This window comes from Antechinus flavipes, chromosome 2 (genome assembly GCF_016432865.1).
Source record: "Antechinus flavipes isolate AdamAnt ecotype Samford, QLD, Australia chromosome 2, AdamAnt_v2, whole genome shotgun sequence".
Taxonomy (NCBI): domain Eukaryota; kingdom Metazoa; phylum Chordata; class Mammalia; order Dasyuromorphia; family Dasyuridae; genus Antechinus; species Antechinus flavipes.
This window is the reverse complement of record NC_067399.1, coordinates 42186583-42200794: the sequence shown is the minus strand read 5'-3', so window position 1 is coordinate 42200794 and position 14212 is coordinate 42186583. Positions and strand designations below refer to the sequence as shown.

The following is a 14212-nucleotide window of genomic DNA, read 5'->3' as shown; positions in this document are numbered from 1 at the left end:
CACAGTGCAATACTTGTTTAAAATAATAATAAATCTGGAGAGAAAAGGGAAAACTAAAAATCATGTCTTTATTTTAAGAATCCAACAGCTGCCAGTAAATTTTGATCTTGGAATTATCCAATATAAAGTTGGAAAATGTTTTAATGAAGACAAACATAAATTAGGAGAGGGAAAAAGCACTTATAAGTAACTGACTTCAGGATCTTAACTCGTTAAGAGCCTGTAACATAATTTTATTTTTCTCTTGTGTCCCATTCATGGATTTAATTTTTTTTTCCAGTCTTGGTACAGATTTTGTATTATTTAATGTCTGATTAAACATCTGTATTCCTAAAATAATAATAATAATATTGGAAATGTACAATGGCCCCATGTCTCTGACCGCAGTTACCTTGAGGCAGTCCTAGTGAGGAGGATTCCCAGCAGCCCCATCCCAGGTTCTTCTCTCCCAACCAGGGTCCCGTCCACATCGGTCCTGGGTGCCTCCTGCTCGGAATAGACAGAGCTTCCTCCAGCGCCCTCCATGGCTTGCCACTCCATGACCTCATCCTCCAAGGCCATTATATCCAACTGCAGGCCACCTCCGTCCAGGTGTTCACTCTGATTGGGCGCCAGGACTCCTGGCAGGTAGGACCTTGCTGCTGCTGCTGCTGCTTCCTCAGCCCTAAGGGTCATAGTGTTAGCCAGGAGGAAGGATTTCTGTAGATAAAGAAAGTGACCCAGACAGTCACATCACTGGCTTCTGAGGTTAGTAAGTACCAGAGCTGGGATTTGAACCCAGGATTTCATCTAGTTCTTTCTTCTCCAAGGGGGAGGACCCTTTCCTTATTCCAACTTAAAAATCCCATCCTTCTACCTCTCAGGGGCCATTACTGTCACTGAGCTTGGGGAGGGAGCCCAGAAATTGGACTGATATCGGGGGCTGCAGTGAGGACTTGGAGTCAGGAAGACCTGAATTTGAATCCTCCTTCAGACATTCACTAGCTGCGGGACTCTGGGCAAGCCATTTAACCTCTGCTTGCCTCAGTTTACTCATCTGTGAAAATGGGGATAATGACACCCACATCCCAGGTTGTTGTGAAGATCCAGTCAAATAATCTTTGTAAAGTGCTCCGCCGAGCTGAAAATGCTGGGTGGATGCTCTGGGTGAGCGAGGGGAAGTCACAAGACATGTCTGAATGACTCTTTTCTCATCTGAACAATGGGATCACAAGCCCCAGCTCCTGGGTTCGAGGTAACCGAGGTGTAAGGATGGGAGGGCTCCCTTGACTGTCTTCACCGGGAGTGGGGTGGGGGAGGGATGGGGCAGATGGGATTGCCTGCCCTCAGGGGGCTTCTAATCTAAGGGAGAGGCTGCCCCTCCCTCTTCTCCCTCCCCCCACTGTTTTAACAGTAACTAGCAATACAGAGCCAAGAACATGTGGAGTCCAGAAACCTGGAAGGTCCTTTCCAGAATTTCCTCATCCTTGGCTGACTCGGATATGGAACATTTTATGCCGTCCTGGAATGTTAGCTGGAAAGAACATCAGTTAGAAGTGATTTAGTGATGTCCTTTCATTTTATAGATGAGAAAACTGAGCCCTAGAGAGGAGAGGTGATTCGTGGATGAGCCCCAATCTCACTAGTTCCAGTGGCAGATTCTCGGGGGGAGCGAAGGAGGTGCAGAGGGGGAGCAGTTTGGGACTGATTTGCTTGAAAGGATTTTTTTAATTTTTAAAATATAACTTAATTTTTTTCTCAATAGTATTTCATTTCCCAACTATATGTAAAATTTGTTTTCAATATCCATTTTTAGTCCATCTTTTTCTCTCTCCCTTCCTTTACCTCTCCCCAAGATAGCACATAATCTGAAGTTAACTATGTACACATTTTTAAACATATTTCCATTTTTGTCAAGTTGTGCAAGAAAATCAGACCAAAAGGGAAAAAACAAACGAAAAAGGCGAAAACCCTTTGCTTCAGTCCTCCCTCAGCCTCCCTGGTTCTCTCTCTGGGGCGGATGGCTCTCTCCACCCCCAGCCTGCGGGCATTGCCTTGAATCCTTGCGGCTGAGAAGCGCCCCGTCCGTCCCCTGATCATCTCCTAGTCTTGTTGTCGCCGCGTGCAGAGTCTCCTGCTTCTGCCCCTTGAGGTTTTAAGAATGCTCTAGACCTGCGCTGTTTGGGCCCTGCTTCCCGCCTCCTTTCTGCCCCTGACCGGCGCTGACGAGCTCCTCGCCTCCATCCCCTCCGGCCTTTGCCGCCTCCGGTTCCCTCCTCCCACCCCTGCTTGCTGACTGGGTTCTTTTGACCGTTCCTCTCCAGAGCCCGGCCCTGGGGAAGGGCACCTATCTCAACGTGCCCTGGACCGAGTTCTTTCAGAGGACGGGCATCCGGTAAGAGCCGCTGGACCCCCTGAGGCGACCACGAGGCCTGGGGGAGCCCGGTGCCCCCCGGGGAGTCCTCCCATCCCAGGTTCCTGGGGCCCTCGCTCCTCCCCAAACTGTGCCACGAATGGAGGTTCCTGCTCTGCAGGCGGGCCACTGTGCAAACAGTTCCGCTTCCCCTCCGGGTCCCCCGTGCCCCCTTCCCCTGGCACCTGGCCCAGGACGGGGACAGACACTTTCCCCGGCTGGCGGAGGGTGGTGATGGGCCCCGTGCCCGAGCGACGTGCCGTCAGGGGGAATGAGGAGGCTCCCCCCGGCCCCGGGTCTGGCTGAGGGAGCGGGGTTGGGAGCGGCCCCCTGTGCCATCTCGTAACCCCCCCCTCTGCCTCCTCAGGGAAGGCGACCTCTGGGACCTGGACACCGGGCCAGCCGAGCGCTGCCTTCTCACGGCGCGGCTCTTCCCGGTCTTCTTCGCCTCCCGGCCCCCCGGCCCCCAGGATGTGCTGTGGCTGCTGGGCTCCCCGGGAGGAGCCCCCCTGCACGCCTGGAGGGCGGCCTGGCGCATGTCCTGGAAGCAGCTCCAGCTTCACTTGGACCGCGCGGCCGCGCTGGCTTCCCGCCGGGCCCTCTTCTTCCAGCAGGCCCAGGGCAAGGTGCGGCGCGTGCTGGGGGGCCGCCGGGACCTCAGCCTCCTGCCGCTGATCAGGGCCGCCGCCCGCGAGGGGCACCAGGGGCCGCTGCTGGCCACCTTGGACCAAGGTGAATGCTCACGGCCCTCCCCGGCATCGGCCCTCCCCGGCGTTGGCCTCCCCCCCACCCCCCCCGGCATCGGCCCCCCGCAGGGCCGCCCGTCTGTGAACATCCCGGAGCCCCCACCGTGGGCCCGGCGCGGGGGACAGAGGAAGCAGCAGGGCTGCCCTCGAGGGGCTCCCGGCCTAGGGGAGACCAAGCAGCCGAGCCAGAGCAGCCTCAGCAGGAAGAACCGGAAGGAGGGTCAAGGGGGGAGTAAGGGGGGAGGGGGAAACGCTGCCGCAGAGGTCGTCCGGGGTGGAAGCGAGAAAGGGACCGGCCCCTGGGGGACCACCCAGTCAGAGGGCTCTGGGAACTCAGTCCCCTTGGGGAGAGTGGGAATGAGGAGTGGGGCTGGGGAACGTGGTGAACTTGGATGGGGGAAAGTCTGTATTACCGAGAGAAACTGGTAACCCTTTGGTGCACTCACAAGCATGACTCTGAGAAGGGATTACAGACTTCCTCGGCTGCCGGTGAGGTCCAGGACGCCCCTGGCCCGGACGCTCCTTTCCTCCTCCTCCTCCTCCTTGGCAGCCGCGGCCTGGGGAAGAACCTCTCCCTGACAGTCTCTTGCTCCGCATGGAGCTGCCGAGGAAGGGGGGCCCCCATGGGAGTTTGCCCACGTAGCTCAGGGCAGCTGCGGCGTTCCCTGTATTTTTAGCATACGAAAAGGGTCTTCCTTCCCAACCACACCTTCCCCCTCACCGTCACGGTGCCCAAAGTCCCATCACTGGAAATTTATTCCTGCTGGGCTTCAAGCTTTTCTGGAGCCTCCCATTAAAGCTAACTCTTTCTGGGAAGGATGAGAGCCTTTCCAAGCTTCTCCCTGAATACCTGTTGCCTCTCCCCCAGCTCTTGTTCTCTTTTACAGTTGCAGCTGAGGCTGAAGATCTTGGGGTGGCAGCCCGGGCCTTGGCCTGTATAGCGGATGTGCTGGGTTGCATGGCCGGGGGCGAGGGGGGTCTTCGGAGCGGACCAGCAGCTAACCAGGAGTGGGCCCTAGCCTTCCAGTACCTGGAGAGAGGGGACGTGGCGAGGGGCGTGGAAGAGCTTGCCCGTGAGAGGGCCAAGTGGCTGGGCAGGTGAACTTGGGATTGCTGGGAACGAGGAAGGGGAAAGCCGCTCATGGGGATGGGACGATGATGATCAATAATCTTAGTAATGTTGATGATAATGATTTCCCCATTAGAATGTAATCTCCTTGAGGGCAGGACCATCTTTTTTCTTTTATCTCCAGAACTTAGCACGGAGCCTGGCACATAACAAATATTCAACATATGCTCTGTCTTTATAGCTATCTAAGCTTTCTAGCTAGCTTTTATTCTCTTTATTTTTCCGTCATTTGTTATCTAACTCACCTTCTCTGTCATCTGTCTCCCTCTATCTTCTGTCTTTCTCCCTCTATCTTGTTTTCTCTCTTCTTCCCTTTATTTTCTATCTCGGTCATCTATCCATTTATCCATCTATCATCTATCCATCTTTCTATCTATCTGTCCATCCATCTGTCTATTCATCCTCAATCTATCTTCCAATTTGCATTTTTCTCTATGATAATTGATGAAACAATTTTTCTGACCTGTCAATTAATGTTTCTAGTCATTCAGCTAATTGGGCAAATAAATGGTCCAGAGTAGAACCCAGTCACTTAATTTTAGCCAATTCACTTTTTTTTTTTTTTTTTTTTTGCTGAGGCAACTGGGTTTAAGTGACATGCCCAGAGTCACCCAGCTAGGAAATGTGAAGTGTCTGAGACCAGATTTGAACTCAGGTCCTCCTGACTTCAGGGCTGGTGCTGTATCCACTGTACCACCTAGCTGCCCCAATTCACTTTTTTTAGAGGTTTTTTTTCCTAATTAAGTAAAATTTATTTTCTTTCTCTCCCATCTCCATTCTGTTAAAAGAAAAAGAATGAAAGAAAAACTTTTGTAATGATTGCCTATAATCAAGTGAAAAACAAATTTCTGCACTGACCCCATCCCAAAACCGTGTTTGATTTTGAATGTTGAACTCCTTCCCTCCCTGCCTGGAGTGGGTACTCTTCAGTTCTGTGGACATGTAGTTGGTCATCCCATTGAACAGTTCTTAAATCTTACCGAGCTGTCTTTCTAATATTGTTTTTGGAAATTGTTCTCTTGTTCACTTTGCACCATCTCTTTCATCATTTCTTAGGACACAGTAGTATTCCATTACATTTACATTCTATTCCCAAATGATGTAGCTCTCCCCCCACCCCCCTGCCCCCTTTTTTTTTTCATTTTATTTAACCTCTTATCCTATAAAGGAAGAAAAAGCAGAAAGCAAAGTATCTTGGGCCTGGGCCTGCCTGGGCCGGTGACAAATCATCAGGACAATGGGAGGAGGAGGAGGGATGCTAGGTTGCCTTGGGGGTCCCTGACGACCCAAGGATCCTGTGGGCTTTTCCTCCTGTTTCCAGGCCGGCCCTGCTGGTGAGAGCCGCTCGGCATTACGAAGGGGCTGAGCAGATCCTTATCCGCCAGGCAGTGATGTCTGCCTGCCACTTTGTCACCATGGAGCCGGTTGAACCCCCGCCTCATGGGCACTGGGTGGTGGTGGAGTGCCCCTCCCGGGTGGACTTCTCCGGTAAGAACTGTGCCCCAGGGGCTACTCCTGGGGAGGGGGGGTGTTCTCCCTTCCCCCCTTCCGGATCAGTCGACTCACCGGGTCACTCAGCTAGTTGGGCCCATGGTCCAGAGCGGGCTGGCTCCCCGGGCTTCGGTGAGTCCAGGAGGCCTTTGCTGCAGGGGGCTGGAGTGACACGCCACCCATCACCTACGAGCACGGAGGAGCCGTGGTGGACCTGGCCGTCCTGGTGGATGGGCAGAGGCCCATTGGGGCGAAGGCACGTCGGATCATCGAGCCCGAGTTGCGGCTCTCAACCGGGACCTGTTCGGGGGAGGTGTTCACAGAGCTCGTGTGCCGGAGCCTGGAGGACCTGCAGGACTACTGTCAGCCTCACGCCCCAGGTGAGAACCTCTGTTCCACTAACTCCCCTTCCTGTGATCAGAGAGGGCGATGTCTGCAGTCCCTTCCACGCTCCTAGTCCTCCCTGAGAACAGTCGAGGAAACCTTCCTGCAGATCCAGCCTCAGACCCTGACTAGCCGTGGGAGCCTGCCGAGGTCACCTGCCTGAGTCACCTGCCTGAGTCACCTGCCTGAGCCTATTTGTAAGATGGGGAGCGTAACAGCATGTGAGGACAAATGGAGATAATACATGTAAACGCGTAGCATAGTGACCGACGCATAGTAGGTGCTTATAGATGCTCATTTCCTCCCTTTCTCCTCATTAACCAGTGGGGATCAACGGATTAATCAGCAAGCTTTCATTGAGCACCTGCTATATTTCAGACATTGTTCTAGATGCAAAGTCTCCTTATTCCCAAGGAGATTTTATTCTAATGAGGGATACAACGTGGTCTCTCTAGATATATCTGTACAAGACTATAGTCCGGCCCTCCAACAGTCTGAGGGACAGTGAACCGGCCCCTTATTTAAAAAGTTTGAGGACCCCTGGACTGGAGGATGGACCAGAGGCAGGGAGACAAAAGGGCAGTCAATCGGGGCTGAATGGAGAGGAGATGGGCTGTGGATATTTGGAAAGCAGGAACAGGAAGATACGGCAGCCGACTGGATTTGTGGCGAGGGCTCCAGGGATAACTGGCACAGTTTGGCGGATTTGGGAGGACGGTCGTTCCCCTGATAGAAACAGAATATTTTAGAAGAGGAGAGGGTTTGGGAGAAAAGATGAGTTTGGTTTGGCTATTTTGGTTTTGAGCTACCCATGGGACATTTAGTTTGACCATTGTGATGGCTCGGGAGAGAGACTAGGAATCATCTGGATAGACATGGTAATTAAATCATGGGAGACAATGAGATCATCAAGCCAGAGTGCAGGGGGACAAGAGAGGAGAGCCCTGGGGGAATCCGTCAGAGGCAGGGATCACGCTGGCAAGGGGGAGATCAAAAGCGCTGTTTCATGAAAGCCTGAGCCTTTAGGAGAGAGGGTGGTCAGTAGGGTCAAGTAGGACAGAGGCAGAGAACTGAGAAGAGGCTGTCAGGTTTGGCAACTGATCATTAGTCACTTTGAGGGAAATTAGGGAGAGCTTCTGCAACTTCTGCCTTTTCTCCGCCATCTCGTTCGCCCCCTCCCTTGGTCACTTTGGAGAGTTTATTTAGTTGAGTAATGAGGATATAAGCCAGATTTCAAAGGGGTTAAAGAGAATAAGAGAAGCGCTGGAAGGAAGGTGTGCAGAGAGCTTTTTCCAGGAATTTGGCTAAGGAGATTTAAAGCGAAAGCTTGTGAGGGATGAGTTTTTAGGAAGAACTGTTTTTAAGGATGAAGATACCTGTAAAGTAGCCCTTTAGAAATGTGTGTTGGCAAGTTTGTATGTATTTTAGGACTTTCTTGATATATCAGTCAGTTATGCTGACTTTTTTTCTCTAAAAATAAATTCAGTTCCTCTTATGGGATAATTCTTGAAGAGGGAGAGGGATACATGGGATGCTATGGTGATAGAAGAAATTGAAGAAATCCAATGAAAATTGTCTTTGAAGAAAGAAATGTGTGTTGGAGTGGGTCGAGTGTGTCAGTTTGATTTGAGGTGAGAGGCGTTCACTCTCTCCCCTTCCTCTCTTTCCTTTCAGGGGCTCTGCTGAAGGCAGCTTTCATCTGTGCCCAGATTGTGCAGCTTTCCTCCCCAAAGTCCCTGCAGACCCAGCTTCACCATGGCTTTGGGGGTGGCTTTGAGCTGCACACGTGGTCCAACCTGCCTCACGGCTCTGGCCTGGGTGAGTAGCTCCTCAATTAGCAGCACTGCCCTTGTCTGTGCCCAGGCCCCCAAGGACCCCACGGCCCTCATGGCCCCCAAGCCCCCATGGCCCCCTAGCCCCCATGGCCCCCAAGCCCCCTAGTCCCCATGGCCCCCAAGGCCCCCTAGTCCCCATGGCCCCTAAGCCCCCTAGTCTCCATGGCCCCCAAGGCCCCCTAGTCCCCATGGCCCCCATGGCCCCCTAGTCCCCATGGCCCCCAAGCCCCCTAGTCTCCATGGCCCCCAAGGCCCCCTAGTCCCCATGGCCCCCATGGCCCCCTAGTCCCCATGGCCCCCAAGGCCCCCTAGTCCCCATGGCCCCCATGGCCTCCTAGTCCCCATGGCCCCCATGGCCCCCAAGGCCCCCTAGTCCCCATGGCCCCCATGGCCCCCTAGTCCCCATGGCCCCCAAGGCCCCCTAGTCCCCATGGCCCCCATGGCCCCCTAGTCCCCATGGCCCCCATGGCCCCCAAGCCCCCTAGTCCCCATGGCCCCCAAGGCCCCCTAGTCCCCATGGCCCCCATGGCCCCCATGGGCCCCAAGCCCCCATGGCCCCCTAGTCCCCATGGCCCCCATGGCCCCCAAGCCCCCTAGTCCCCATGGCCCCCAAGGCTCCCCTAGTCCCCATGGCCCCCAAGGCCCCCTAGTCCCCATGGCCCCCATGGCCCCCAAGGCCCCCTAGTCCCCATGGCCCCCAAGGCTCCCCTAGTCCCCATGGCCCCCTAGTCCCCATGGCCCCCATGGCCCCCATGGGCCCCAAGCCCCCATGGCCCCCTAGTCCCCATGGCCCCCATGGCCCCCAAGGCCCCCTAGTCCCCATGGCCCCCATGGCCCCCTAGTCCCCATGGCCCCCATGGCCCCCAAGGCCCCCTAGTCCCCATGGCCCCCAAGGCCCCCTAGTCCCCATAGCCCCCATGGCCCCCTAGTCCCCATGGCCCCCAAGGCCCCCTAGTCCCCATGGCCCCCAAGGCTCCCCTAGTCCCCATGGCCCCCAAGGCCCCCTAGTCCCCATGGCCCCCATGGCCCCCTAGTCCCCATGGCCCCCATGGCCCCCAAGGCCCCCTAGTCCCCATGGCCCCCAAGGCTCCCCTAGTCCCCATGGCCCCCTAGTCCCCATGGCCCCCATGGCCCCCATGGGCCCCAAGCCCCCATGGCCCCCTAGTCCCCATGGCCCCCATGGCCCCCAAGGCCCCCTAGTCCCCATGGCCCCCAAGGCTCCCCTAGTCCCCATGGCCCCCAAGGCTCCCCTAGTCCCCATGGCCCCCATGGCCCCCAAGGCCCCCTAGTCCCCATGGCCCCCAAGGCCCCCTAGTCCCCATGGCCCCCATGGCCTCCTAGTCCCCATGGCCCCCATGGCCCCCAAGGCCCCCTAGTCCCCATGGCCCCCAAGGCCCCCTAGTCCCCATGGCCCCCAAGGCCCCCTAGTCCCCATGGCCCCCATGGCCCCCAAGGCCCCCTAGTCCCCATGGCCCCCATGGCCCCCAAGGCCCCCTAGTCCCCATGGCCCCCATGGCCCCCAAGGCCCCCTAGTCCCCATGGCCCCCATGGCCCCCTAGTCCCCATGGCCCCCATGGCCCCCTAGTCCCCATGGCCCCCAAGGCCCCCTAGTCCCCATGGCCCCCAAGGCCCCCTAGTCCCCATGGCCCCCAAGGCCCCCTAGTCCCCATGGCCCCCATGGCCCCCAAGGCCCCCTAGTCCCCATGGCCCCCAAGGCCCCCTAGTCCCCATGGCCCCCATGGCCCCCAAGGCCCCCTAGTCCCCATGGCCCCCAAGGCCCCCTAGTCCCCATGGCCCCCAAGGCCCCCTAGTCCCCATGGCCCCCATGGCCCCCAAGGCCCCCTAGTCCCCATGGCCCCCATGGCCCCCAAGGCCCCCTAGTCCCCATGGCCCCCATGGCCCCCATGGCCCCCTAGTCCCCATGGCCCCCATGGCCCCCTAGTCCCCATGGCCCCCAAGGCCCCCTAGTCCCCATGGCCCCCAAGGCCCCCTAGTCCCCATGGCCCCCAAGGCCCCCTAGTCCCCATGGCCCCCATGGCCCCCAAGGCCCCCTAGTCCCCATGGCCCCCAAGGCCCCCTAGTCCCCATGGCCCCCATGGCCCCCAAGGCCCCCTAGTCCCCATGGCCCCCAAGGCCCCCTAGTCCCCATGGCCCCCAAGGCCCCCTAGTCCCCATGGCCCCCATGGCCCCCAAGGCCCCCTAGTCCCCATGGCCCCCATGGCCCCCTAGTCCCCATGGCCCCAGCCTTCAGTCTTTGCTTCTGCCTGGTAAGGTGCTAAGGAGATGCTTTCTCCGGACCCGCAGGCACAAGCAGCATCCTGGCAGGGGCGGTGCTGGCGGCCTTGCATCGGGCAGCAGGGAGAGCGGTGGGCACTGAAGCCTTGATCCACGCTGTGCTACATTTAGAGCAGATGCTTACCACAGGTATGATGGAGAAAAGCTTGGGGGCTCAGGAAAAGGCGGGGGGGGTGGGGTGTTAGGGGCTCCGCCCTCATAAATGGGCTCCTCTAGAATTTTTCCAAGAGCCGTAAATCACCACTAAGCATTCATTAAGCACCTACTATGTGCCGGACACTGCTATATGCTGGAAATCAAAAGATCAAAAAAAGAAAAGAAATCAAACAGCTTCTGCCCTCAGGGAGCTCACATTCTTATCCCCCGTGGCCCGGGTCCAGCTAGTCTGGGGGGGCCTTGGTCTCACAGCAGGCCCTCTCGCCTCCCTGCGTGCACACCCAGTGGCTCCCCCAGGTCTCTGGGGATGCTGAGGGGCGCAGCCACCTGTGCCGAAGGCGTGGCGCGGCTCTGCCATCCCGGCACTTGGGGGCATGGCCTTTTCTCCTCCTGAGTCTCCCCTGGGCCTCTGCCCCTGTCCCCGGTCAGAAGCTGGAAGCTCCTTGTGTACTTTTGGGGGAAGGCGGTTTCTGCTTCCGAGTTTCCTCGTTGGAAGCTGGAAACGCCTCCTCTTCTGCCGGGGAGTTAATGCCTGTCTTTTGGCATTTGGTCTTTTACTAGTCTGGAATGAGAGGAAGAGTTTGCTTTCCCTCCTAACAACGTCCTCGTTATGCTTTGTATCTGTGGGCAGATGGGCACTCCCGTGTGCTCCGTATCTAATTTGTACAGATTGCATAGATACATACCATTAGCTTATAATCCCCTTGAAGGCAGGGGACAATCTCTTGCCTCTTTTTAATATAAGTTATATTATTTCATTAAGTATTTTCCCAATTCATTTTTTGAAAATTCTGAGCCCCAAACTCTGTCCCGCCCTCCGGCCCCCCCCACCTCCTGAGAAGACGAGCGTATCGGTTGTACGTGTGAAGTCGTGCAAAGCGTGTTTTAGGCCTGTTTTTGTATTCCTAGCCCTCGGCCAGGCCCTGGCACATAGTAGGTACTTAGTACTTCTTGAATGAGTCGCAGGATGAGGACGGGGCTCGGGAGGCGCGGCAGAAGCGGTTTACCAGGGCCTGGGGGCTTGCAGGTGGTGGCTGGCAAGACCAGGTGGGCGGCCTTGTACCGGGCATAAAGATAGGACGCTCCAGGGCCCAGCTGCCCCTGAAGGTGGAGGTGGAAGAGATTTCGGTGCCCCCAGGCTTCGTACAGACCCTCAACGAGCACCTCCTCCTGGTGTACACAGGCAAGACCCGCTTGGCCCGAAACCTGCTCCAGGTGAGCTCTCCCTCCGCTCCCTGACCCGCTCGGTCAGGGCCGGGGGCCTTCTTTCTGCCGAGGGCCTCCGGCTACCGACGCCGTCATTCTCGGGCGGTGGGAGGGGCCGGACCCCCACGCTCTCAGGCTGGGCCCGCGAGCACGTTCTGTGGCCCAACCGGCGTTTCCTTCCTTTCCTTCTGGCCCCCATCCCCAGGATGTCCTGAGGAACTGGTACGCCCGGCTGCCCGCGGTGGTGGACAATGCCCAGGCTTTGGTGAGAAACGCCGAGGAGTGTGCGCAGGCCTTCTGCCAAGGTGAGTCCTCGGGGAGACCGGGCCCTTCCCCACGGCACTCTGGGTCTGGGGGGAGGCAGGAAGGAGGGGACCCAACGCCTCTGCCCCAGTGAGAACGGGGATGCAGGAGATCCGGGGAGACGCCCGCTGGCTGCATCCTCCCCCTCCACACTTCCCCACAAAGGGATAGTCCGGGCCTGGATTTACCAAAGGGCTCCCGAGGCACAGTGAGGAGGACGCCCAGGGGTAGGAGCTGGGAGCAGCGGGACTGAATCGCTCCCTGGCCGGGGTTTGAGTTGGGGTCTGGATCCCTGCTGACCTACCCGAGGTCAGCTTCCCCTTCCCCGCCCGCTCCCGTGTGCTGTCCCGGGCTGCATCCTGGCGCGGCTGCCCTGCCCCGGGAGGATGGGAGGAGATCCGGCGCCTCTGCTAGCTCTGCTGGCCTGTGAGTGCCCAGGGCCGCCTGTTTCCCGCTGCAGGGAGCCTGCCCCTCCTGGGCCGGTGTCTGACTCGATACTGGGGGCAGAAGAAGTGCATGGCTCCTGGCTGTGAGCCCCAGGCCGTGCGGCGCATGATGGAGGCCCTGAGGCCCTACGTGTACGGCCAGAGCCTGGCAGGGGCGGGAGGTGGCGGCTTCCTCTACTTGCTGACTAAAGAGCCCCGGCAGAAAGAGGCCCTTGAGAGAGTCCTGGCCCAGACAGAGGTACACACGGGTCCGAAGGAGGGCTGTCGAAGGAGGGAATGAACCAGGGTCACTGGCTCCCCCAGGTCACCCCCTTTGAGAGGGATGGGCTTGGCCCCGGGCTTTCACGGGGCCTCTCATCTCCTAGAGCTTCTGTCCGCTGCGCTTCCCTCCTAGGGCTTGGACAACTACAGCATCCACCTGGTGGAGGTGGACACCCAGGGCTTCAGCCTGCGGGTGCTGGCCGCTGACACTTCTGCCTGACCGGGCCTAGCCTCCCACGCCCCGTTCCAGCCCCCTTTGGGTGTGATGCCGGGAAGAGCCTGAACTTGGCCCGGGGAGCCCTGGCTTTTCTGCTTTCCTCCCAGGAAGAGGTAAATGTCAGGGTCTCGTGCTTCTTTCTCTGGGCTGAGCAAGAAGTCACTGGGCCTTGAGATGGCAAGCCGAGGGCCTTTGGGGCCTAGAGTGGGCGAGGTGTTTGGGCCTTCCCCCTCCCAGCAGATATGGGCAAGGTCTTGATCTCAGCCACCCTCATCTCTACCTCTCAGCACCCGAGGGGCCTCCAGCACGCCCTGGTCCCTAACCCCACGGCAGATTTAACCAGATTTTGCTTCCAATGGAAGAAGACTGTGGGGGGAGAAGCTGTCATGGAGCTCTCCATGAGAGCAGACCATCCTGTTTCAGAACACTCAGCCATCGTCCCCCGGGCTGTGCTGCTAGTTCTGTCATGACTCATATCTGCAGACAATTACAAGGGCCCAGAATTTGGGGTGGACATCAGCACCACCAGGCCCCCTCCTCCTCTGCCTCCTCCGAGATCCAGAGTTTAAAGGAGGCCTAATGCTCAATGATCCCAGTGTTCTCATCCCTCATGCACAAACGAGCCCAAGTGTCCCCTCCTGCACCTGATTTCTCATCCCAAGAGACCCTGTGAATTGCAGCCTTTTCTTCCCCTCTTCTCCAATGTCCCTTCCCTGGAGGCTGGCTCTGCCTTGAGGACTCTGGGATATAATTCAAACTTCCTGCACACCTTGGCCCAATGGTAGAAAGTCTACTAGGGAGTTTATTTCTCTTCCCTGCAGGGTAAACGAGAGGAAGCCAGGCTTTCCTCTCACCAAGCTTTACAGAACTAGTAATGTCATAGCAACCTGGGTGGCAGGTGAGGGAGCAGAGCTGTGTTCATTTCGGGGGTGGGGGAGTTGGTGGGGGTGGGAGCTGGGACTGGGGTGCCCAGGGGGCTGACTCACTTCATGCCAGCCACAATGAGCATAGTGAGATGCCATCTTCACCCACGCCCAATTCCCTAGCCTCAGGCCAGGAGCTGGAGAGGATCCGGCACAGTCATTGCAAATCCAGGTTTTAATAAATGAATGTTGAGTCATGTGTTTTAAAGGGGACATGGGGACACCTGTACAGGGTACTGCCAGAACCAGGCCTTGCAGCTTGTGGCTTAGTGGCAATAAACCAATCATTCTTCAGAGCTGGTCCTAAAGCTTTCTTCCACCTGTGAGTTAGACTGGGGGGGATCTGGCTTACAGCAATGGGTTCCCACTGGGGTTGCATCGGTCCACACTGTGGCCCTTTTTCTCTAGATTCGGGTACTTTCTTGACC

The 14212-nt window shown here is 57.4% G+C and overlaps 1 protein-coding gene across 2 annotated transcripts in view; it reads left to right on the top strand.

The window, feature by feature from the left end:
• Positions 1 to 14212, top strand: part of FCSK (fucose kinase) — a 35702-nt gene that overhangs the window by 16569 nt on the left and 4921 nt on the right. Inside the window, exons 13-24 of one of the 2 annotated variants that reach the window (XR_007950246.1) lie at positions 457 to 627; positions 2304 to 2374; positions 2760 to 3124; positions 4026 to 4236; positions 5589 to 5755; positions 5917 to 6138; positions 7817 to 7960; positions 10282 to 10401; positions 11456 to 11643; positions 11840 to 11939; positions 12398 to 12621; positions 12778 to 12974. Coding sequence is in view for 1 of the 2 variants with exons in the window: in XM_051974622.1 (XP_051830582.1) it covers positions 457 to 627; positions 2304 to 2374; positions 2760 to 3124; positions 4026 to 4236; positions 5589 to 5755; positions 5917 to 6138; positions 7817 to 7960; positions 10282 to 10401; positions 11456 to 11643; positions 11840 to 11939; positions 12398 to 12621; positions 12778 to 12864 (2070 nt within the window). In the remaining variant the exon portion in view is untranslated. Of the gene's footprint in view, positions 1 to 456; positions 628 to 2303; positions 2375 to 2759; positions 3125 to 4025; positions 4237 to 5588; positions 5756 to 5916; positions 6139 to 7816; positions 7961 to 10281; positions 10402 to 11455; positions 11644 to 11839; positions 11940 to 12397; positions 12622 to 12777; positions 14081 to 14212 lie in introns of those variants that run through there. The other variant, XM_051974622.1, reaches the window with a different exon arrangement.